Raw genomic sequence first — 21,611 nt, forward strand, 5'->3', positions numbered from 1 at the left:
GCCCTCCGACGGCTCCCGGCGAGGGCCACACTTCCCCTAGCATCCTGCCGCCATGGAGCTGGGGCAGGTGCCGCTGCTCTTCTCCCGCCTGCCCATGTTCCCCTTCTTCGACCTGGCGCACTACATGGCCTCCGTCATGGCGCTGAAGGAGCAGCGGGGTGAGCGGGGCGGGGCGGCGCCCCCTGTGGAACTGCGCGGGCCGAGGGGTCCGTGGGGAGCGGGGCGGGTCGCGTTGTGCCCCTGCGTGGGAGAGGCGTCCCGCGGCGGTCTGTGTGTGGCTCACGTTGCGACGAAGTTTCAGCCCCCGCTTGCTCTTTTCTAGCAGATCACTTCCACTGTCCTTGTTATCCCCAGGCCCGCTTCTCCTTGTCCTAAGCGTAGAGACCGCCTTGTGTTAGCGTAGCCACCTGTGGAGTGACTTCGGGCTGGTAACCGTGCAGGAAACGGAGCTGGCGTTGTGGGCTGTGCGGAGCTGACCGGGAGCTGCAGCGCTCTGTTTGCTTACTGAGAGCTCATTCTTTGGTCACTTGTGAAGCGTGTCAAGGTGAATGTTTGCTTCCTGCTGAGTAAGTGCACTTAGCGGGCTGTAAAGGCCAACGTAAAGTGCTGGCATCTTCACCACGGCTTGTTGCTAGAGCTCAAGTTGTTTCTGGGTGCCAACATGCAGCACTTCAAAACATTTCTGCAACTTAAAGAGGAACTTTCCATCCAAAGGTGGTTATAATGCACTGCCTATAGCCTTTTGCAACGAACACCTGTGGGAGGAGCTGAAGGATAGGAGTTGCCCCACCGCGCTCATGTTGAGCGTAGTGCAGCTTCAGTGGCACGTCACCTCAGGGCAGCAGAAGTGATGGTCTGTGCTTTTTTTTTTAATCTAATTTTCAGCTTAGTAGCTGTAAAGATCAGAATTTTTGAGTATCCCCTTGTACTCAGAATTAATAACCGTAATTACAGTGACTGCATGCTGGCCTGTTGCTTGCGAACAGTTTGAGTGTTATACCACAGAATCATTAAGGTTGGAGAAGACCTCCAAGATGCTGACGTCCAAACAGCAGCCCATCTCACCATGCCCACCGACCACGTCCCTCAGTGCCACATCCACATGGTTCTGGAACGCCTCCAGGTGTGGTGACTGCACCATGTCCCTGGGCGGCCCGTGCCCCTGCAGCACCTCTCTATGTGTTCTCAGAAACTCTCTTATCCTCTTTTACACGTGGATAATTGGGTAGCGATTAAGTGTCTGATGGCATGGGAAGCATGCAGTCACATCACAGCCAAGTTTGTTTTATCTCAGTTGGCATTTCACTAAATTACCAACTGCTGAACAGCCGATTAGGTGTGGGCTTTTTTATGATGGGTGTGCACATACTAAATGGGAATTTTCCCAGTCCTAGCTAGGTTTTTGTGCTCTCTTCTGAGTACTGATGGACTATAGCAGAGACAACCAGTGTGTTGCTTTGCACATCAATTAAGCTAAGATTTCTCGCTCAGTACATTTGGGGTTGCTTAATTAACTGCTTGTAACTCCAGATGGAGAGTTTTTTGGGGGCATATTTTCTTGGGGGAGGCGGAAGGGAAGGGGAGCAGAAGAAAATAGAAGTTGAGGATTGTGGATATGCAGCATTTGGAAGGAATGTGCTAGTTTTGGTCTTGAAAGTCTTCTGAGATGGGATCCAAGTTATCTGAGGAGAACTAATGCTTTTGGCATACTTTTGCTAGATTTTTTTAGATTTTTGCTGTGTGAGTGCTTTAGCTTAGCTCCCTATATGTACAGTTCAGTTGGAGTGCTGGGAAGACTTTTCTAGAAGTGCTTCTGGTTTGATCTTTAGATATATTCGTGGTTTGTATTCTTGTTTGCCTGTTCAGAACATGTTAGGAAGCTTAAAGCAGATCTTAACCTACTTACGGAATGAGCTGGCAAAGATTTTTATTAATATCATCTAAAAATAATATTTAAAACTGCATTCAGTGATAATCTTTGTATTTTGAAACCTTATCTTTGCTTTCTAAAATACGCCATGTGCAGGACTGGTGGCCTTTTGGCAGGTAATATCCTGCATGGTTGTATGATGCCTCATTAGTTTTTCATGGCACACTAGAGGACAAATATAAATGACTCCTTGTTTAAAAAACATGTGACCTACTTAAAGCTCCATTTATTTTCTGGAAGTTACATCCCATTTGTAATTTGGGTGCTAATATAGGCTTTAATTTGGAGTCAACTTTTTTTCTTTTTTTTTTTTTACTTGAATAATGATGTGTGAACTAAGAAAATTCTCCTACTAACCATCAGTAAAATCCTATTTTTTCAGGAAGACACAGCACCTGGAGTGGCTTCCTTTCCTTCAGTCAGTAACCTTGCCAAACACCTGGTGAGGTGGAGGAAGCTTTCTTTTCATTAGCTCTGAGCTGTGCTGTGTCTGGGGGGAGGGAGGAGCACAGTTGAATATTCTCGAGGAGGTCACAAGTAAGATGTTAAGAAGATTACTTCTCTGCTAATGCCAGGTGAGAAGCATCATACTAATGAACGAGAGCTTGGTGCAGGCCCACCTGATGATGGATGAAATGTAAGATTTCTGCTGCAGTTGATCTGGAGGATAGTAATTCTTGTGTGTGGAACATCCTATGATAATATGGTTACCAGTCTTGCTCCAAAAACAGATTACTGTGCAGATTACATTTCACGTTACATCAGGCCGGGAGTTAAAGTAGTGCATAACACAACTGCTGATATATATTTACTAGCAGCATCATGCCTTTGTAGCATGTGATCCCGAGTGATTTGTGATTTATAGTGGCTGCTGCCATCATCCAGGTATTCTTGTTCCTCCCTAAAATTTGGAATGCTTCTCCCATACGTGATCTCTTTGTGCTGTAATACTGCATCAACACTTAAAACTGGAGCAACCTTGTTAATAGTCTTGTCTAAAGTGAATTATAGTGAGAGTGCTGTATTCTCTTTGATACATTCAAGCATCCCATTTTTTATAAGAACCTTGATTTCCCACACAACTCTTGTAAAATGATTCTGCTGAATCATTAACCAATGCTACGTTTCATTTAGGGGCAGACACTAGTTTTCATCTTTGCTTTTATGACCTGTGGCCTTTGGACTATGAAAAATGCAGTTAGTTGAGGCAAACTGAGCCCTACGTCTTTACAAAGGGGAAGATTTGAAAGTGGTGAACTTCTGAAGTGGAAGGAAATAATCAAAACAATGATTTCAAGTTATTTCTGGCTTTGGTAAGGTGTTTTTTTCCCCTTAGAAATGGCTAAAGTTTCCTTTTTATTCCAGCATAATCTTCTGCTATTGAAAACTGTTCTAGTATGGTTGAATTGCAATTTAAAGAGCAATTAACTTTTAAGATTTTGAAGATGAAACAGTGAAGCTTTTAATAACAAGTGAAGCTTAAATTTATTGTATGTCTTTGGGCAAACATTCTTGCCTGTTCAGGACTGCTGGTGAAACAATATTTGCTCAATTATTTTGGGTTGTGCTTTTATTTTACCCCGTGAACGTTGTTAGGAGGGCGCTAAGAGGAAAAACAGTGAACTTGAATTCATAATCACTAAAAAGCAGAAAGGCAAGTTGTAGAACCATCATCAGAAAGTAGGTGTATTAGTACCAGTCCTGTTTAGGTCAGCAATTACATATTCTTAATAAAAATTCAAAAGCAACATTGCAACAAATTGTAAACAACAAACCCTCTCAAGCCATACTTTGAAAGCTGTTGCTTGCTGGTAGCAAAGTAGTTAGACTGAACCAACCCACAAAAGATGCTGAGAGAACACTATGTCATTTTTTCACTTTTGTTTAGGAAGAGTACACTTTAAGTCAGTGTCATAGGAAGTTTGCATTTAGTGAAGACTTCTCCTGTGAAGGCCTGCAGATTTGTGTAGGGCTTTTTGTGATCTAAAGGAGCAGTGCAGGACTGTGTGACTTGAAAAATACCGTCTTTTAAAATGTTTGCTTCTGTTTACATATCTTTTCTCTTTGCTTTAGGAGCTGTGGAAGTGTCAATCCGCAGTCCAGTTGCTTGCTGGTTTAGTGCTATGCTTTGCTGCTTTGGTGGATCTGTTTTGTCTTCCTTGATGCTTGGAGAACCTCCAGTAGCATTTTTGGCAAAGACCACGAATATTCTACTGGCATCTTCAGTCTGGTAAGCAGCCACAATTGAGTCAGATGAGTATCATTTATTCTGAGGAAGCTGTACTTTGACTGTAAATATTAAGATTATATCATCAAGCTTAACTTAGAAATATCGTGGATTTAGATGCTCTCTCTTCATCAGAGAAGTCACTGCAGCAAAATAGCTGGTTTAAACCCTTTCTGTGGAAGTGAAATGTTCATAAAAGAGCAACTCTGACAAATTGTTTTATAATGAAATGCTCAGTCGTTACATTTTTCTTATATCTTTATGGTATTCCTTGTCAAACAGATGCTCCAGAACAAAACAGACTTCACATATTGCTTTCCCGGATACAGAGAGGTCATAAATGCTATCTGGTTTTTCCAGTGGTAGCTTCTGAAGACCAGAACATGGCTGAAATAAAGTTCTTGAACTTTCCTCCAGCTGGGGAGCTAAGACGTTGATGTTCTTTCTTCCAGTATCTTCTTTCTGACTTCTTTTTTCTATTTTTTGCCCTTTCCCATATTGCTTTCCTAAATGGATGGGGTTGTAGTGAAAGCCAATAGAAAGCTGAATGGGAAGTCAGGTATGTGAACATGGCAGCAATTTGGCCTCTTTTGGCGTTCATAAAAAGCACTGGAGTTATTTTCATGTGAAGGTAGCCTTGCAGTAGAAGTCAGTTGTTTGAGAGATCAGTTTGTTGCTTTGATCTTAAAAGGAATCCTCGAACTTAACAAAGTTTGTGAGCAGCAGTGGATTCCTATTTTACAGGAGTATTAGCTGCTTGAAATCCTTCCCTGTTGCCTCTTAAGTTTTACAATTGCAGATCACAGAAATGAAAATAAGTGTTTATATCTGCATGTGTAAAACTGTGTTAGTCTTCTGGTCTTGATACCGCAGTGGAAGACGCAGGCAAATTTAAGTAAATCAGTCAGATGAATAACCTACAGTTAAATGTGTATTGGTAAAATGTTTACAGAATCAACTTCTGGTTTGTATTAGACTGTTTGTTTTAACAAATAATACGTGAATTAGGAGGTGTCTTATTTCCAGCTGGGATAAAATTGTTGTGTTCAGAGTGTCTGGTATGATGCTGTGTTTCGGTTCTAGGAGAAAAGCAGTGTTGATAACACACCAATGTTTGTAGTTGCTGCTAAGCAGTGTTCTACAGTGCCAAGACTCTTCACAGCAAAGGGCCCGAGGAGCTGGCTTGTCCCAACTCCTCCAGCAAGCTCTGTGGCTGCTCCCACTCCCGTGATGCACTCTGTGGCCGCTCCAACCCCTGCTTCAGGTCCTGCAGTTGCTCTGACTCTCTTGTGACAGACCCTGCAGTTACTGTAGTCCTTCTGATAGGCCCTGCAGGTGCCGTGACCCTCACAACCAGTCTTGTGGTTACTCTAATCCCTGTGCAAAGCCCTGTGTTGGGTGCCAAATGGGCTGTTGTGGTTTAACTTGGCAGGTAGCTCAGCACCACATAATTGTTTACTCAGTCCCTTCCTTACCAGTGGGATAGGGGAAAGGCTAGAGAAAAACAAAGTAGAACTTGTGGGTTGAGCTAAAACTATTTACTAAGATAGAGAAAAGGAAAACAGTAATAATTATAACAAAAAAATATATGTATGCATGTATATATGAATGTATATAACAGGTGATGCACAAGCAATTGCTTACCACCCCATTACTGATACCCAGCTGGTCCCTGAGCAGGGGAAGAGAGTGAGATGAACTCCCACTGCCTTCAGAACTCTTATGACTTGGTGTCATGTGGTATGGAATATCCCTTTGGCCAGTTTAAGTCAGCTGTCCTGATTCTGTTCCCTCCCATCTCCTTGGGCCCCTTCACTGTCAATGGCCTTGGCTCTGTGCAACATTGCTTACTAGCATCTATAAACATCAGTGTGTTATCAACACTATTTTTCCCCTATAACCAAAACATAGCATCATACCAGGCAGTCTCTAGAAAAAAATTCTGTCACAGCTGAAACTTGGACAGAAGGACAGGTAAATAGAACATAACTTTCAGTTTTACGTGGACAAATGTGACTTACTGTGCTGAAGTAAAATGAAGTTTTAAGGAGAACCTATGAATGTTATGAAACTTCTTAAGCTTTTAGTTTTGAGTTCTCTCTTCATTAGTACGATAACTTTAATTCTTGATCTCAAGTCACATGAGGCAAAATTCCCCAGACCACACATAAAACTGGAAAATGAAAAGGGCTGTGCTGTGCTTAAGAAATGCTCCTAAATAGTCTGTAGGACAGCGACATCTACTGTTAGCAAGCTTTACTAACAGAAGTTAGAGACAGAAATGTGGTTTGATATCATAAACACACGTTTTGCAATTGTGAATTAATTCTGGTTAGTGTTGTGTACTGATTACATGGCTTAAATGGCAATTTGCAGTAGCCATTAAAATACATGCCCTATATACATCCATGACATACCAGCTGAAGCTTGGTTGCTGCAAAGGCAATTGAATTTACAACAGGAGATAAAGGAGGAAATTTAAGCAGTTCAAAATAATGCTAGAACTTAGTGCAGGAGCAGTACTTAGCTATTAATGTAAATTCCAATAGCTTCCATGTATTTGAGAAGAAGGCTATTACATGCTTCAGTCTGGGAGGTCTTGAAGAGAAAAAGCTTTGTATGTTTTCAGAGATAGCTCAAGATACTGTATGCACTGCAGCAAAAAGAAATGCATAACTAGGATAGGACTTCAGCTGAATTGTGCCTTCCTATGGAGGAAGCATCCTGGCATTTTGCTGCTAAGGATAGGCATGTTTCTGGGAGAACACCCAGGTGTTCTCATACTTTCTGATCTCAAACCAAGAAAAATGACTAGCTCTTCCTGGCTCTGCTGTGTGCTAGTTGTTTTGATGAAGTGAACTAGGGAAAGAGGTGCATCTCTACCTTGCTGCCTGAGAAAACTGGGAAAAGATACAGCCTTTGTACTTCTTGGTAGACTGGACTGAGCTCAGAAGCCTAAACGGAGAGGCAGGTATTTCTTTCAGAAAAATGAAGAAATAATCTTCCTGTCTTTAAAGGTTGTCTGTGTCTTCACTTCATTACTGATGCCTTATTTCTATTCTGAGATAATACAGATACTTAAGCTTTTTTTTATAAAAAAACTTTTTTTCTGAGGAGACCTTGAGTGTTTAAGAACTGAAATTTGGTTATGATTGAGCAGATAAAGTAAAACATCACATAATCTAATCACAATGTACTGTCAACTTAGGATTTCATTGTTAGATATCTTTATTTTATTCTGAGAACAGCCTGATTAAAAAAATATATATTAAACTTTAAGTATACCTTCAGTTGTCTTCTTGTTAACACTTTGAAGAAAGAAATGTGCTTGTAACCAGCAAGCTGGAAAAGCTAGAATCAGTGGTTACTAAGATGTGAAATGGGTTTGAAAATAGCTGTGCATTTTGTCTGGCGTGATACTAATTAGTAGAGGCGTTCTTGCTGAAGTTACGTAATTCCATACACCTTCCAGGGGGAAAGCATACTCTCAGCACATAATTTATCACCCTGTCTTACTTCTGGGGGTAAAAATAAATAAATAAACAAACAAAGACAGCACTTTAATAATTTGAATAATCTAAACATGATGTGTAAACTACAGAACCATTGCTGAAAGAAGTTTTAGGAGCTGGACTCGATAAAGCAATAAACCCACTTCATGTGGGTTCCTTCCAACTTGGAATATTCTGTGAAAATTTAAAGCTCCTGATTGCTTTAAGGAATTCTCAGCTGGGACAGGGAGGCAACAACAATGACAGTAATGTTTCATGATTTGGTAGAAGAGCTCAAACATGCTCAAAAGCATTTTAAATTTGTTCTGTATCTGCAGTATAAGCAACTGAGCTGTCAGTAGTGTGTCAAGTTTTGCTAGTCACGTTCAAGAAGTATCTAGTGAATTTGTTAGCAGGAATTTCTGAATACTGGTAACAGGTTTTCTCAATATGATTTTCAGGTATCTTGTGTTTTACTGCCCACAAGACAAATTCTACCAGTGCTTTGCATTTCTGCCTCTTCGGCTTCTGGTTGCAGGAATGAAAGAAGTGACTAGGACTTGGAAAATAGTGGCTGGCGTTGCGCATGCAGACAGTCATTTTGAAGATGCCTGGCTTGTCATGGTAGCTGTGGGCTGGGCCAGAGGTAACATACATAACATCTTCTTCTGATGAGTTATGATATTTCGGAGCGGTATTTAAATGCCTAGCCCTTCAGCATAACTCTAGCACTGTTCCTTGCTGTGGTGAATATGATAGTCCTAATACAGCCTGTTATCCCCCCAGGGGAGAAGTCTGTGCAGCAGCTTTTCTGCCTGGATAAGAGTGACACTGAATGGCTTTGAGGGAACTTCATCTCATCTTTTCAGAAGGTTTTGTGAGGACTTCTAGGATGGGAAGTTGGTGGCAATAAAGAAGTAGATCTCCCACATAGCTTCAGTGCTGTTGCTAACCTTTCCAAACGCATATGTCCTCCGAACTGTTTTCCTTACATGTGGCTGACGAAGAGAGCTTCGTTTCTTAGCTTTTTTATTGCTAACATGAACTTATTTTAAACACAGGAATTACCCTTCTAGCCTGCATGCTGTCTGAAATCTACCTTCCTAACAGCTGTATTTATAGTGGCAAAGTTAGAACTGCTTCAGGTTGTAGTACTGCAGATCTTGATTCTATTTGCTTAATGCTGCCGGGCTTTGGGAAACAACATGTGTTAACGTGAAGATCTATTGTATTAACTTTTTCACTTGGTGATACAGATCAGTCTTATCGCCAGAATCTATAATACCATGTTATGTTTTGCTTCTTTGTAATACAAAACACACATCCATCTTCCCTTGTGGAGGATCCTCCTACTTTGTACTCACGTTCTCTGTACTTAGTTGCTAACAAGAAGACTGGAATAGTATAGCTTCTGTAGCAATTTACTTTATCAATTTAGGCACTTGTTTGCAGTGATCAGTGTGTCATTTCAGATTACTGCATAAAGGTGAACCTGGCATTCTTCCTAAGTAGCTAAAGCTCTGAAGTTTCCTATTGGTCACTCAAGTCATGCACATATGAAAGATTGGATTAATCTATTTAAGTCTAAGCTTTGGGTGCCACATTTGGCACCCGGTTTAACAAGTTTTGCTGGAGCAACAGTAGGCTGTGCAGCAGTGGTAGCATGCCAGTGGAGGCTTACTGTTAATCTTTGGAATTTCAGGAGCTGGTAGTGGCCTAATCTCCAACTTTGAGCAGTTGGTGAGAGGAGTGTGGAAACCTGAAACCAATGAACTACTGAAGATGTCCTAGTAAGTTTTTTAAAAACAAATGCAATATATTAACTGCTGTTTTACTGACTTCCTATATTGACACTCACTTCACATTTAAAAATACAAGAAAAAAAAGAAAACAAAACCCAAACAGAAATGTTTATAATACATACATGGTATTTATCTCGTGAGAGATCGGTTGCTGATCTTAGTTAGGTGATTTTAGCAAATATTTTTGTAATTTTGGGTTTGCAGAAAAAGAATACCAAATCGGAAAAAGTCAATAAAAATTATGGCTAAACAGTGGTTGCAAGTTGTTGGAAAACATTATGGAGGAACATGGTCTTCAATCCAAAATGAAAAGGCAGTGGTACCACAAATACATGAGTAAAGTATGGGTTTTTTTTTTAGTTCATATTCTGAACATCACCAATATGGCTTCCTTTGAACACTCTCTTACTTTCTCTGCCAGCACTGTTTTCCACTAAAGATTCTGATTATTCCAGAAAGTGCAAACTGGTTATTCATTGTAGCAAAAATGTAGCAACACATCTTTGATATACTGCAAAACAAGAAATGTTACTTCTCTTGCAGAAGCAAAGAATGGGAAAATTGCATGACTTCCAGATTAGACAATAAAATAAACATTGAGACAGGCTGGAAAGGCACAAGACTGTGTTACAAGCTGACATGAGCTCTTTTTACCAACTTGCTAAAATATTTTCGATCTTCACCATGTGACTCAAGTTTTTAGAAATACTAATTTAAAAAAATCTTACTTTCCTGCAGCCACTATTAGCAACTGAGAATAGCAGAAAACAACTTAGTGACCTTTCCTCTATAGAAAACTTTCAACATTATACGGCTTCTGTTAGTAGCTGGCTCACTCTGAAATGCCAGGTGTTTAGAATTACTCTCCTTCAATCAGTGCCCGGGTTATTGCAGTCTTTTTACCAAACTTACAGAAGATAGTTACTGTCAGTGACAGTAATGTACTCGCAGGTACAGCATTAGAGCAGATTGGCATATATCCTGTTTTTTCATGGTTTATGTGGCTCAAAATAGCTTGAAAAGTATTTTTTTTAATATAATTTGGTTTAATAAGTGAAGATTCAGAATATTACACAGAAGTAAGTTACAAATTTAAATGGATAGAGCATTCTTTAAATAGGCATCACACTTTTATACAGTTTTATTTGTTGTTGGTTGTTGTTGTTTTTGACTTTCTAAGTAGGAAGTGGATGCAAGAAAATCTGAGTTACTGCAAAGACAGTGAAGAATTTGCCTACAAGTAGATGCTGTGTATTAACAGAAACATCATCCTTCTATTGAGGGTGTAGCTTAAGGAATGCATAGAATTTTTCTGCCAGTATTTTAGTGTTCCTTCTTTACATGATTGCATTTAACAGAAAGTTCTTATGTTTTCTAACTGCATACATGTCAGCTGAAGTACCATCATGATGAATTTAGATTGAAGACGTAAATCTTTCCATGTTGTGAGTCAGCACAGCTATGTTGGCAAAACATACGTTGGCCTAGCTCAAGCCAATTGTCAGCTAATCACAAGTGTAGAACTGGTGGAGTGTCACAGTGGAATGAGTCTTAGGCAAGGTTTTTTCTTTGACACCTTTGGCAGCTCTTTGGAATAACTAACACCTCTAGTATAGGTGAGGAATGTGTTTTTAAGTCAAGTCTCAGTAATGCAAGATTTGTAATTTAACTCTTCAGTGAAATACCTATTGAGAGAAGAGGAAAAGGAGTGAGTTGGTATGTAGAATCTGAATAGAGGCATTAGGACGTATTTTAATTTGAGGAGTATTTGTGAAATAGAAATTTGTTGGTGGTATAAATCATTGTTGAACTTGATGCTTGTCTATAATGCAGCAAGCATAATAATAGTATATGAAGTGAAAGTCATAGTTGAATAACAGTGTGCTTTTTGACCTTGTCAGTGCAAGTATTTGTCTGTTTTATTCAGAAATAATTGTTGTGCATGCTGAGAATATTTGTTTTCCGGGCCATGAAATCTTTCAGTGTAGTGTATGAAAGAGAAATTAACATTGTTTGTTTAATTTTCAGCCCTGTGAAGGTAACTTTGATAGGAGCAGTTCTCTTCACTCTGCAGCACAGCCAGTACTTGCCAATAGCAAGACACAACCTTATGTTTGTTTACACCATCTTTCTAGTAGTTTCCAAGGTAAGAATCCAAAGGTGTTGCAAATAACTGATTTAAAAAAATACCATTTTTCAGTTCTCAAACCTTATACCACAAGTTACAAGGTTTGCTTCTAGGAGGGGAGGATGGCTTCTGCTGAAGTCTTACAGCTGTTTAGTCTTGGTTATATGAACAGAAGGCCTATTCTAATACTGTTCAGCATATGGGGTGGGGTGGAATCATGAATTTTGGCCTTCAACAGTTGGCATGGTAGGCTTTTATGACCAAGAACTCAAACAAAGTTGATGTTTGTGGAAAGAAACTCTCCTCTGCCTTTTGCTAGCTGCTGAATGCTTGCCTTATGTGTGCAGTCATCTGTGGGTTTGCAAAGGAAACAAAATAGGTTTTTATCTGTATATGCATGTCACATATTCTTAAAATGCTATAGAAATAATGCAATTAATACATTAAAGGTAAATAATGGTATTTTCTTACACAGCATCACTTAATTTCTGTCCTTGACTCATTTAGTCTTGTTCATTTCTAGGATGATGCTTGTCTTCAGGATTATTAGCTAATAAGAAATGTGTAGCCTGTGTGTTAGCAGAAGTCTAGCAATTTTAAGAGCTTCAGAGCTGCTGTTGACTAGACTAAAGAGCAAAATGGTTGTTGTCAGTCTCGCTCTCTGAAGTAGTTGACAAGTTCACTTCTCAGCAAGTTGCTTTAGGGAGCCAAGACTTCAAAAAAATGTTCAGAACTCTTCACCTAAACAAATAAAGGCCTTGTTGTATGACACCAAAAATGGTTTACCCTTAGGATGATTTCAGTAAATCTGTGTAGATTTTTTTTGCGTTCATTGCTTGTATATAGCTATCTAAAAAGTCTAGGTCAGAAAGAGAAACGTTTGCTGATAATTTCAAGCGATAGTGAGCACGTTTCTATTCTTGATAGCATGGACTCTGGGTGCTCAGTTTGCGAGTTAGAAGTGCCATACATTGGTTTAGCATTGAATTTTTTTCAACTATGAGGTCCTTAAAAGTCACAGTGCAACTTGACCGTTGTTCCTCATAGGTAACAATGATGTTGACAAGATCTACAGCTTCTCCATTTGCTCCCATTGAGGCTGCACTAAGCCATATGTTCTTCGGCTTGCAAAAACCACCATCCAAAGTGAAGGGTGAAAGTGCTTCATCTTCCAATGGATCTTCAGTCTGTGACCAGTCATCCTCTGAGCAGCCCCGTGATGGTGTTAAGAAGAGACAGGCAAAGAAAACAGAATAAGTAGCTTACAATACATGATAACCTGTGAAGATGTTTATATTTAGTTGAGGCTGATTGAAATATTTTTGTTTTAGTGAAATGTATATGGGATGAGGTTGGGGCTGTATAATATGATGGTGTTGTTTGCCTTCAGAATGTGTATTGTATGCTTTTGGAACGTATTCACATGTCTTAAGTGCACATGTTGGATTTCTAAGTCTAAAAGTTCACATTTTTATAGTGCTTTTAAGTTCAATAATTTTTGTATTTATTAATAGCTTTAAATACTTAGATGCTAAAATAACTTTCAAAATGTGACAGTCAGCTTTGCTATTTTTTCTGGTATGTCACTTGATTCACTTCTCTTTTTTCTTCTTGATTCTCATGTTTCATTTGGATAACACAGACTTGCGCTGCCAAGTGTTCACAGCACAATGTCCCAAGTAGGAAAGCCTGATTAAGGCTTAATCACATTGCACTGTAAAGCTATGAAAATGTATCACACTACTGCCTTTAATTACAGAAATAATGGAATTACTGTTTTAATTCCCACTACACTGGTCTAGGCTTTCATCATTTACTTAAGTCAATATTTTTTGCATTTTTTGTATTTTTCAAAATAAGAATTATCTGGCACTTTTAAAAATTGTTATAGTTAGGAAGTAGAAGCACTTCAGTATTTTTCTTGTGGGCTTACTTTGATGTTTTTTGTAAGTGTTGAATATTTAGCTATTTCTTGTGTTATATGTGTGATTTTTTTTTTTAATGCTGTTTCTAGTGTCCTTCAATTTGACTGGGATGAGACTTCTCTGTGCCTGCACTTTTATCTAGGCACAACAAGTTTTCTTCTTTTCAAAGTCAAACATTCAGACTTTTTTTAAAAAAAAGAATACTGGACAGAACATATGCCTTGTTTATCACAAGTTATGCCCTGCTATACATGCTGTTAATACACACAAATACTATTTTCTAGCAGTTACCTCTGGTGCTATTGAGGAAGGACAGCTACTACCAAATGCACTGAAAGTATATATTAATGTTTGTTGATATTTGCTGTGTCCTGCTCGTTGCATCTTTTTACAGACAATATGGAGCAGTTGTCTTACACACTTCAGAACCGAGATCTTTAATGCTTCACAGATGTTGCATTTCGTAAGATTCTAATATTTTCAGAGAAGTCTTCAATATGATGTGCCATTTTTAGTATGCATTAAACTACTTTTACAGAATGAGATTCTTTGTCTTTGGAGAGTGCTGATTTGAGGAGAATTCTTGAATAAAAGGACGTTGGTTAATCTTTGTGCAGGAATGCCAAGGAGAATATGGAGGAAGATGTGATTTGAAAAGGCAAAGTTCTAGTTCCAGGTACATATCTAAATTTAGAAAAAAACTGTTGCCAGTGCTGTACTTAAAAAAGAATCCAGGAAATTTCTTATGCCTGTCAAGCTACATTTCCATGGTAGTGACCAAAGACACTGACCTCCTTAGGCTGAAATTCAACTGTATAGCAAATGTATGCTACCTCAAAAACAAAGTCAGGGATTCAGCACAGAATAAAAAAGAACCTCCTACTCTTGGGACAAAGTAGTAATGATGTTCTTACTGTTCTACAGTGAAAATCTTTCCAGTTATACCCACTTGGGAGTCACACTTGCAGGGTGTCTTAGGGTTTTGATGCTAGGACTCATAGATATACAAATAAACTTGGAGCAGCCAACTTTCTGTTTAATTATCTACTAGTTTCTTTAGTAACATCAGCAAAAGTTGTCTACTGTTCCTAAAACTTCTGGATGGATTCTTTAATTGAGTTGTAATATGAAATTACACAGCTGTGAAACGCTGGCTGATAACTGGCTACTCTTATCCCAAACAAATGTGAAAATACACTTAGACTAATTCTCTAACAAGTTTACAATTTGAACAAAAATATATGACTTTGTATTCACTCAGTACTTAAAAACTACGATACTAAAAAAAATAGGTTTTCTTTTGTTTTACTGAATATTTTAAGGCAGATATGAAACAGTGTATTCTGTATTATTAGGATAAGGAGCATATGTTATGCTAAAGGAAATTCTGTGATAAGCACCTTAAGAACAAACCTTCATGTTTAAAGATCTCACAGGCTTTTCTGTGGAATGGGTGTTCAAAAGAACTCCACACTGAGTTACATGCAAGTATTATGGGGATTATTAAGCTATTTTTAGTCTGATGATTGTTTGTTGTTGTTGTTTTAATATAAAAAGATAATTAGTTGCATATGGTTTAAGCTGAATTCCATAGGAGGCTTTAATACAGTGTATCCTGGATGCCTTAAATAAACACTTAACTATTTTCTGGCTTTCTTGCTGGTGCTTCTGTATCTCTGCTAAATGTCTCATCGTGAGACTGGTAAGAAATCTTTTGAAGTATTTTGTTTTGGGTACAGAATGTCACATTTGCCAGAACTGCATATGTGAACTAGTTGCCTCTATCTAATTCTAGCATTAGTCTGGTAAAATTAGGAATAGTTACTTTGTTCTCATATAAAGGCAGGCTTGAAAGAGTTCTTCCACCAGCTCAGGTAGCACTGGTAAGGCCTGCACCTGGCTAGCTCAGAGGCTGTTCTTGGTCTTCATTTCTCTTAAATATGCCCAGTTTCTGTAACAAGAAATACCATAAAATGTAATTGATGAGCAGAAACAGTGACTTCCATCTTGATTCTTCAGTATACTATTAAGCAAGATACAATGGCTGAAGAATTGCAAGCTTCTATCTTCTGTAGGAATATGAATTCACAAATCTTAAGGGCCATGCTGGATCTTGATGTCTTCCAACAAGCTAGACAGTGAATGAAACCTTTACTCAATGAATACTTTTCATTTTTAAAGTTAATCTTCGTCTATAAGAACTAAACAAGGTCTTATAAAAAACAGCAACTGAGAAACAGCATTTGACATTAAGATGACAATCAAAAATGTGATCTAAATAGTACTTTTCATTTGTTAAGATAAAATTGCCCCATTAAGCAGTCAACATCCCTTTGTGAAATGTGTGAATTTGTCCATCAAACAACAGGTAACATTAATGAATGCTTATGTCGAATAATATTCTCAGGCAATAACAACCTGTTGAACAGTGATCTGCAAGTGCGTTTTATCTTCAGTCAACAAGGAGAATATAATGATCAAAATGCCATACCAAAGAAAAAACTGCTGGAGCCAAGTGTGATAAACTAGTGCATGCCTACATCCAACGTTAACTGCAGAGAAGGAACAGATTAGCTTGCTAATAAAATAAATATTTCTTTGAGTTGGAACATGCCGTCAAGGTGGTTGAGAGAGCCTTACTGGCTCTGGAAGCTGATGGCGCCATTGGCCCGTAGTACTTAGAGTGGACCTTAAAGGACTGACGCATGCATCTACTTTGTTGTCACTGGGTGAAAGTTTGTCAGGCTTTCTGACACTGTTTACCACTACAGATTATATATAAATTGGTAGAGTCACTTAATCAGAGTCACCTTCAGTTTGGTCAGATTGTTTCCCTTCTGTGAAGGGTGACCACAGTCAAAGAGTTGAATACAAAAGTTAGATTTGATAGTTTTGGGTTTGGTTTATTTTCTGGCTAAATGTGGAATAAAATCACTGAAAGATTTTTTTGATCCAAACCTCCTTGGTAAACATTCTATTTTCTAAAAATTGCATTATTATACGGTCCATTTTTATCCTTTCAGTAAAATTTGTGTATGCCTTTAAGATGCTTAAGGGGAAGACTGTTCTGAACAAGCTGAAGACATGAAGATATATGGTTCTTGTGCTGTCATAGCAGAATATCAGAAAAATCCAGGGTGAAAAGGTTAATGTTGTATTCAAGAGAGTACACTCTCATGGCACCTCCCTCTCACAGTACGGACTTCTGTGGTTTAAACCTTGTTGGTATGAAAGTTTGTTGTCTTATGAGTCACCTATCTTGCACCGGAGTTTGGTTCTGACTCTCTCACAGTGAACTGTCCAGCAAATAAGGTGATTTTTCTTTGATGTTTGCCTTCTAGTTTATAAAAGCTTAAAGCAGCAGGAGATAGGCTTAGAGCTTTTCCAAATTAAGTGAAAGACAAATATGAAGCATAGTAAGGCTTCCCATTTTTTTAAGCAGCTGCTGTTGCATTAGTTGAGACATGTTCTTTGGCTTCAATCCAATTACCCCATATATTTTTAGGTCCCTTTAATTCAGTATAGCAGCTGAAAAGGAGGAGAGGAGCTCCACATGATATGTTCAGCTCATTGCAGACCTCACCAATGGTGAGTTTAGACATCAGTCTGAAAATTTAGACTTCATGTTCCCTAAGATTTGCATTCCTATAATTAGGGTACCTTCCCCTTTAGCTAGCACACATATGCTTTATTTTTATACTTCACCTTCTGGATTAAAAAGTTCAGAATCAATTAGATTCATATGGAGCCTTCTCCAAGCATAATTCAGATGTCTTGTAGCTGGCTTTGGATTAGAACGGTCTTGCCAAAAGAGTAATTCCTTTGAAATAAATGTATCAGTCACTTTTTCATTCCGTAATCTTTACCTAAAGCTTTTGCTTATTTCAGACTGAACGTGGGTAAGTTTGGCAGGAATCATAATCAGTTCAGAAGTTCAGAAGAAGCTGAAACATGAAGGATCTTTAAAGAAAAAAAAAAGAAAAAAAAAGCTCCCACAGATGCCAAATGCAAAAGTGTTTACCAAATAGCAACGAAATATTCTAAGTGCTAAAAGCCCACACTTAAGAAACAGAAGAAACCCATCATTGCTATTGAGAGAAGTTGTTTTGCATGGACAGGAGAGAGAAGTTTTCAGAGTTATATATTGCTATGTATGTGTTTTTGTTCTCAAATGCACGCTGACCAGAGTACAGCACAAATCAGCTTCGGAACAAACTGAAACAAGCTGAAAGCACATGAGGAGTCAAAACCAGGGAATAACTCCCAGAGATGCTATGCAGCACGCTGTTACCACAGCAAGAAGAGAAAACTCAGGCTGCTATCATGAACCAGCAGTATGGTTCTTTGCACTAGTGCAACCTCACAGTTGCTGACCCAAGAGCAGAGACTACATTTCTGAGCCTGTGGCTGGTCTATATGGGTATCTATGAAACCAGAGCATCAATACTGTAAGGAAAAACAATGATTAAGGAGGTCAAGCTGGGTAAGACCCCTGGGGATATGTTCACAGCATGAACTACAAGAACACGATCAGGCATTTCAAGTTACTAATGAGATGTGCTTCTGATATGTTTAAACAGTACTGATTTATTATTTTTTTTTAGCCCTGTAGTGTTAAGAACCAGGCTGAAATGATGTGGAGGAGAGTGGAATTATGTTTGAGCAGTTCATTAACATCAGAGACATAGTGCATTGAACAAAATACTCTTAGTAAAATGCATCCTTGCTTCTTGTCATGCAGCAAAGTAAAGTCAGGCAGTCCTACTGTGGGCAGTATGGAGCTTCTCCATGGGCATCAGACCGGTGAGGCTACCAGATCTGTTATTAATGCTAAAAGAGCAAGAAAATTACGGAATGTCATCTGCACAGAGAGTCCTGACTCAGTAAATCAAGAATGTTAGAGAAGAGAGGAGAATACGTACTACCACAGAGGTCTGCAAAATCCTATGTGAGCAGGTGCACAGGGAAGGGTTTTCTCCTAGTGCAGCAGCAAGGCAACTGTAAGCAAAACAGCAGGCGATGGACTTGGAGCAAACAAATGGCAAAGACTAGCTTTCTTGTGCAGTGTATAATTAAGCTGTGGATTGCATGACCAGAGGTAGTTGTGCATGCCAGAAATGGGAATCAATTAAATACTGGTTCTGATTCAGGTAAGCCTCATCGTGTACTGTCAGGGAGAATATTATGGGTGCATTACACAGTACATGCTTGACCTATTCTCAGCTATTTCTCTTGGCATCCACTCTTGGCAGCCCCAGCTAGCCGGGGATGGATGCAGACAGTCTCCTGCTAGCAAAAATTACACAGCTGAGGTTCTTCCATTTGGGAATTTAGAGAGATCTGCACATCTGGAGCGTGAAGAATTAGCTTCACCCTAGACAACCCACCTTCCATGACCATGGCATCTCCCCTACCATGCCAACAAAAGGCTACTGGGCTAGAGAGACCTTTGGGCTGACCCAGTATTGTAGCAGCAGTGTTTGAGTTTGCTTCTGAAAAGTGGGCCCTTGTCTTGTTAGCGTTTCCTCTCTTATAAAATAGAAGTCATTCTTTTGCCTCTGTGCAGTCAGCCTGTTATTTGTAGAATGCTTTCAGGAGCTACGATGAAAGCATATTTTAGATGCATGAATTATTACTTTTATTGTTGGGCCTGGTTATTCTGTTGAGGCTTTTTTTCCAGCTGAAAATGGGTTTGACAGAAAGGAAATCTCTTTTTGCAAGAAAGCTATAGTGGTGGAAATTATTGTTAACTCTGGGTAGCATAGAAAACCAATGAATATCTTCCTTCTAAAAAAATTAGATTTTGTTTTTTGAAAACTGATTTTTCCAAAGTTTAAGTCTTGGACTTTAACAAAGCTTCTACAAAGCTTTCTTTTATTGATTGATTGATTGATTGATTGATTGTAAATTGCCTCAATTGCAGCCTGTCAATTTCCTTAGGTATGAGCAGAAAATTTTAAGCTGTCCTTTCTTCAAGGAAGCACACTTTCAGACCAACCGAGGCTTTCAGCAAATATCTGCTTTGTGCATAATACACATCCGTCTTCTTTTCGGCTCAAAAATATTTCTGAACCAATCATCAAACTTCTGAAAAATTGCAATAATACTGTATTTTGAAATACTGGGACAAAGATCCTCACCTGTTCATGTTTAGGTCATGTGGCAAGATTACTTGCCTTGACAGATTGCAAATGAGTGTTATGTTCCCACAGTTCAGTAATAAAAGCCATTTATTTAATTTTGTGATGCAAGCTACACGTAAATACGCATCGTTATCATGTTGGAATGCCTCAAAAAATGAGGGAGAAGAAAATGAATTGTTGAGCCTTATTTACATTAGTCCTGTCCATTTTCCTGTCAAATGTTAAGCTGATATTAGGAGCACCTGTTTAGCCTATCACATTGAATTATTAACAGATAGAGGGTATTCATTTTCTTGACTTGCACAAATTCATGCCATTTTACTTCTCATTTTATAAGAACACAGCATCTTAGGCAAGTGGAAAGACCTTTCCTTTACCTGCTTACTGCTTGGTGATTTGGAAGTGCAAACACTCTTGAAAAACAAAGCAAAATGAGACTAGTGTTGGAAGAAGTGTGGATGCAGTTCTAAGCTTCTATCTCAGTAACAGTCTTGACAACCAGAACGTGCACCTGTAGTGAAGGAAAGTGTGTCCTCTTATTCTTCAGACCATGGTACCCCTCTCAATGGGTGTCAGGACAATGGCTTGTGTGATCTGAACGACCATAAAACCTGGGAGCCATCTCCCAACGAAGTCAATGCTGGAAGCCATCTCCCAATGAAGTCAATGCTGGAAGCCACTCTGTTGTATTTAGCATTAGCTGAACACAAAGGCTGGCCTTGATACAAAGAGTGGAAGGCTATGGTCACCCTCCATGGCTCTCTTGCATCCAGAGTACCTTGCTCTTTGGTACACCGTTTAGTGACTCTGAACTACAACACTGTGACAAACCTCTCCTTGTATTATTTTGCGTCATGCTGCTGTGATGAGTGTGCAGAAGCTTTGCTGTTTAGTGTGCTCTTTTTCACACAAAACCACGCCCTTTCATACAGCCAATAAATGCAGCATGAAATGGATGGATCAGGTGACCCCAGTGTAATGTAACCTGTGAAACTGCCTGAATGCTGTTGCTGAATTGTCTGGAAAACTTGACATGAATAGTTCTGCTATTATAACCAAACCTCTTTGCCAAAGGAGTTAGAGATAAACCATGAAAAAGGTTAGGTCAGAATCTCCTTTGGTTTGATGATCACCAACTCTGATGGCACTCCCATGGAGGAAAAAAAGAAGAAAAGAAAAGAAAAAGTCCAAAAACATTTAATATGTCTCTCAATTAGTGAAATTAAAAAAAAAAAGAAAAAAGAAAAAAAAAGGAGATTCTGTTTCCAGCTCTGTGTGATTAGGCATTGGCAGTGAATCGAAAGCTCTAGATACATCTATGCTCATTTATAGATTTAGCCTGAACACAACAGAGGATACTTGGAAAGATGCTGAAAGCATTTGTTTTATTCCCCTTGGGAGTGCAATTTTGCAAGGCAGCTCAGAGATTCTTGGCTGAACATATGCAGTGAGGGACTGAGAGTCCTTGGCTCCCTGTCAGGTGAGAGGTGTTCTGGGTTTGCATGTGCCTCTGCTTTTAGAAGTGATCCGGCGAAGGGAAAGAGAAAGGACAGTTCTCTGGAGCCATTACAGCTTCTTCTTTACGTGTATGTTTGGGCACATTTTAAAGCCTTTATTTCCTCAGCCATGAAATCTTCTTTGAGTGGTTGCATTCTGTCTTGTAAGTGCTCCATTTAGGGCTTTTCCAACATGTATTTACAAGCCCATATGGGTGTGCTGAGGATCCAGCTGGAGAATAGGCTCTGCCATAGCAATTCCTGGCCCCATTTTGTTGTGAACATCTTGTTTCTCATAGGGATTTGGAGAGAGAAAGAGCACAGTGGGAAATGACATCCACAATTCCCAGTGACATGGGCAGAAGCTGGATGCCTGAGTGTCCTTTAAAGCCTTCCTCTTCCTGTGGAACGAGCATTCTCTAAATTTTCTCTGCCAGTAATTAAGCCATGCAACTTCCAACAACACACT

The 21,611-nt window shown here is 39.2% G+C and overlaps 1 protein-coding gene and 1 non-coding gene across 12 annotated transcripts; one reads left to right on the forward strand and one right to left on the reverse strand.

The window, feature by feature from the left end:
* Positions 1 to 15,148, forward strand: TMEM38B (transmembrane protein 38B). Of its 11 annotated transcripts, none has more exons than XM_046905764.1 (8): positions 1 to 158; positions 355 to 853; positions 2,313 to 2,505; positions 4,004 to 4,160; positions 8,110 to 8,294; positions 9,351 to 9,438; positions 11,479 to 11,596; positions 12,626 to 15,148. In XM_046905764.1, exons 3-8 carry the CDS (start codon positions 2,499 to 2,501, stop codon positions 12,833 to 12,835), a joined length of 765 nt encoding a protein of 254 aa, XP_046761720.1. In that variant the 5' UTR covers positions 1 to 158; positions 355 to 853; positions 2,313 to 2,498; the 3' UTR covers positions 12,836 to 15,148. The 11 variants fall into 11 exon arrangements, with proteins under 11 accessions (XP_046761720.1, XP_046761719.1, XP_046761723.1 ...); XM_046905763.1 differs by having other exon boundaries at positions 355 to 566; XM_046905767.1 differs by lacking the exon at positions 2,313 to 2,505 and adding an exon at positions 3,065 to 3,243 and having other exon boundaries at positions 355 to 566.
* Positions 15,149 to 18,764: 3,616 nt separating this feature from the next.
* Positions 18,765 to 18,928, reverse strand: LOC112530795. Its single transcript, XR_003072608.1, has one exon. It is a non-coding gene; the product is annotated as a U1 spliceosomal RNA (small nuclear RNA).
* Between the last annotated feature and the right edge of the window lie 2,683 nt (positions 18,929 to 21,611).

The sequence above is a fragment of the Gallus gallus genome, chromosome Z, assembly GCF_016699485.2.
Source record: "Gallus gallus isolate bGalGal1 chromosome Z, bGalGal1.mat.broiler.GRCg7b, whole genome shotgun sequence".
Classification (NCBI taxonomy): domain Eukaryota; kingdom Metazoa; phylum Chordata; class Aves; order Galliformes; family Phasianidae; genus Gallus; species Gallus gallus.

What these genes read in the sequence shown, in the direction of transcription:
- TMEM38B (XM_424887.7), top strand. Translation starts at nt 53, where the DNA reads ATGGAGCTGGGGCAGGTGCCGCTGCTCTTCTCCCGCCTGCCCATGTTC. An exon ending in GAACTACTGAAGATGTCCTA is followed by an intron (nt 9,439 to 11,478) that starts GTAAGTTTTTTA and finishes TTTAATTTTCAG; the next exon opens with CCCTGTGAAGGTAACTTTGA. An exon ending in TCTTTCTAGTAGTTTCCAAG is followed by an intron (nt 11,597 to 12,625) that starts GTAAGAATCCAA and finishes TGTTCCTCATAG; the next exon opens with GTAACAATGATGTTGACAAG.